Consider the following 469-nt stretch of genomic DNA (forward strand, 5'->3'; position numbering starts at 1 on the left):
AATATATCTTACTCTTTGTAGTCCTTCATACCAATCATCTTGCTCAAACCAATTTGAAATGTAAGTCATCCAAGCCATAGATTGTTTCTACTTTAATCAAGGCAATTCGAAACTCGGCATCAGAATAATCAGCACCTACAGTAACAACAATGTGTTTCAACCAAACAAGATTTAACAAAATCTCCCTGTGGCAGGATGTTAGTACAAAATGTGAGAACTGCACAAATATTTCAGCTGAAACTATTTTAATAATTTACAAATAATAGTATCTGTTAAAAGAATGCTAAGTCGGAAAATCTAAGCTTATGTTCAAATAAGAAAAAAATCAAATAATAATTATGTTGTTCGATAACACCAGAGAGTGCTACAGCAAATACTTGAGACTTTCAGTGTACATTCTAAAAAAATCTTAGACTTAACTTTTTCATGAAAATAGGCAAATGATGTCTAAAAGTTACCAAGTTAAAAA

At 30.5% G+C, this 469-nt stretch overlaps 1 protein-coding gene across 1 annotated transcript in view; it reads right to left on the minus strand.

The window, feature by feature from the left end:
• The window catches only part of WDR17 (WD repeat domain 17), a 121917-nt gene extending 121839 nt beyond the window's left edge, over nt 1-78 (minus strand). The window contains exon 1 of the mRNA XM_012651639.1: nt 13-78. Coding sequence (XP_012507093.1) covers nt 13-78 — 66 coding nt within the window. The remainder of the gene's footprint in view (nt 1-12) is intronic.
• Nucleotides 79-469: the final 391 nt, after the last annotated feature.

This window comes from Propithecus coquereli, unplaced genomic scaffold (genome assembly GCF_000956105.1).
Source record: "Propithecus coquereli isolate 6110/MARCELLA unplaced genomic scaffold, Pcoq_1.0 Scaffold36, whole genome shotgun sequence".
In the NCBI taxonomy this organism is placed as follows: domain Eukaryota; kingdom Metazoa; phylum Chordata; class Mammalia; order Primates; family Indriidae; genus Propithecus; species Propithecus coquereli.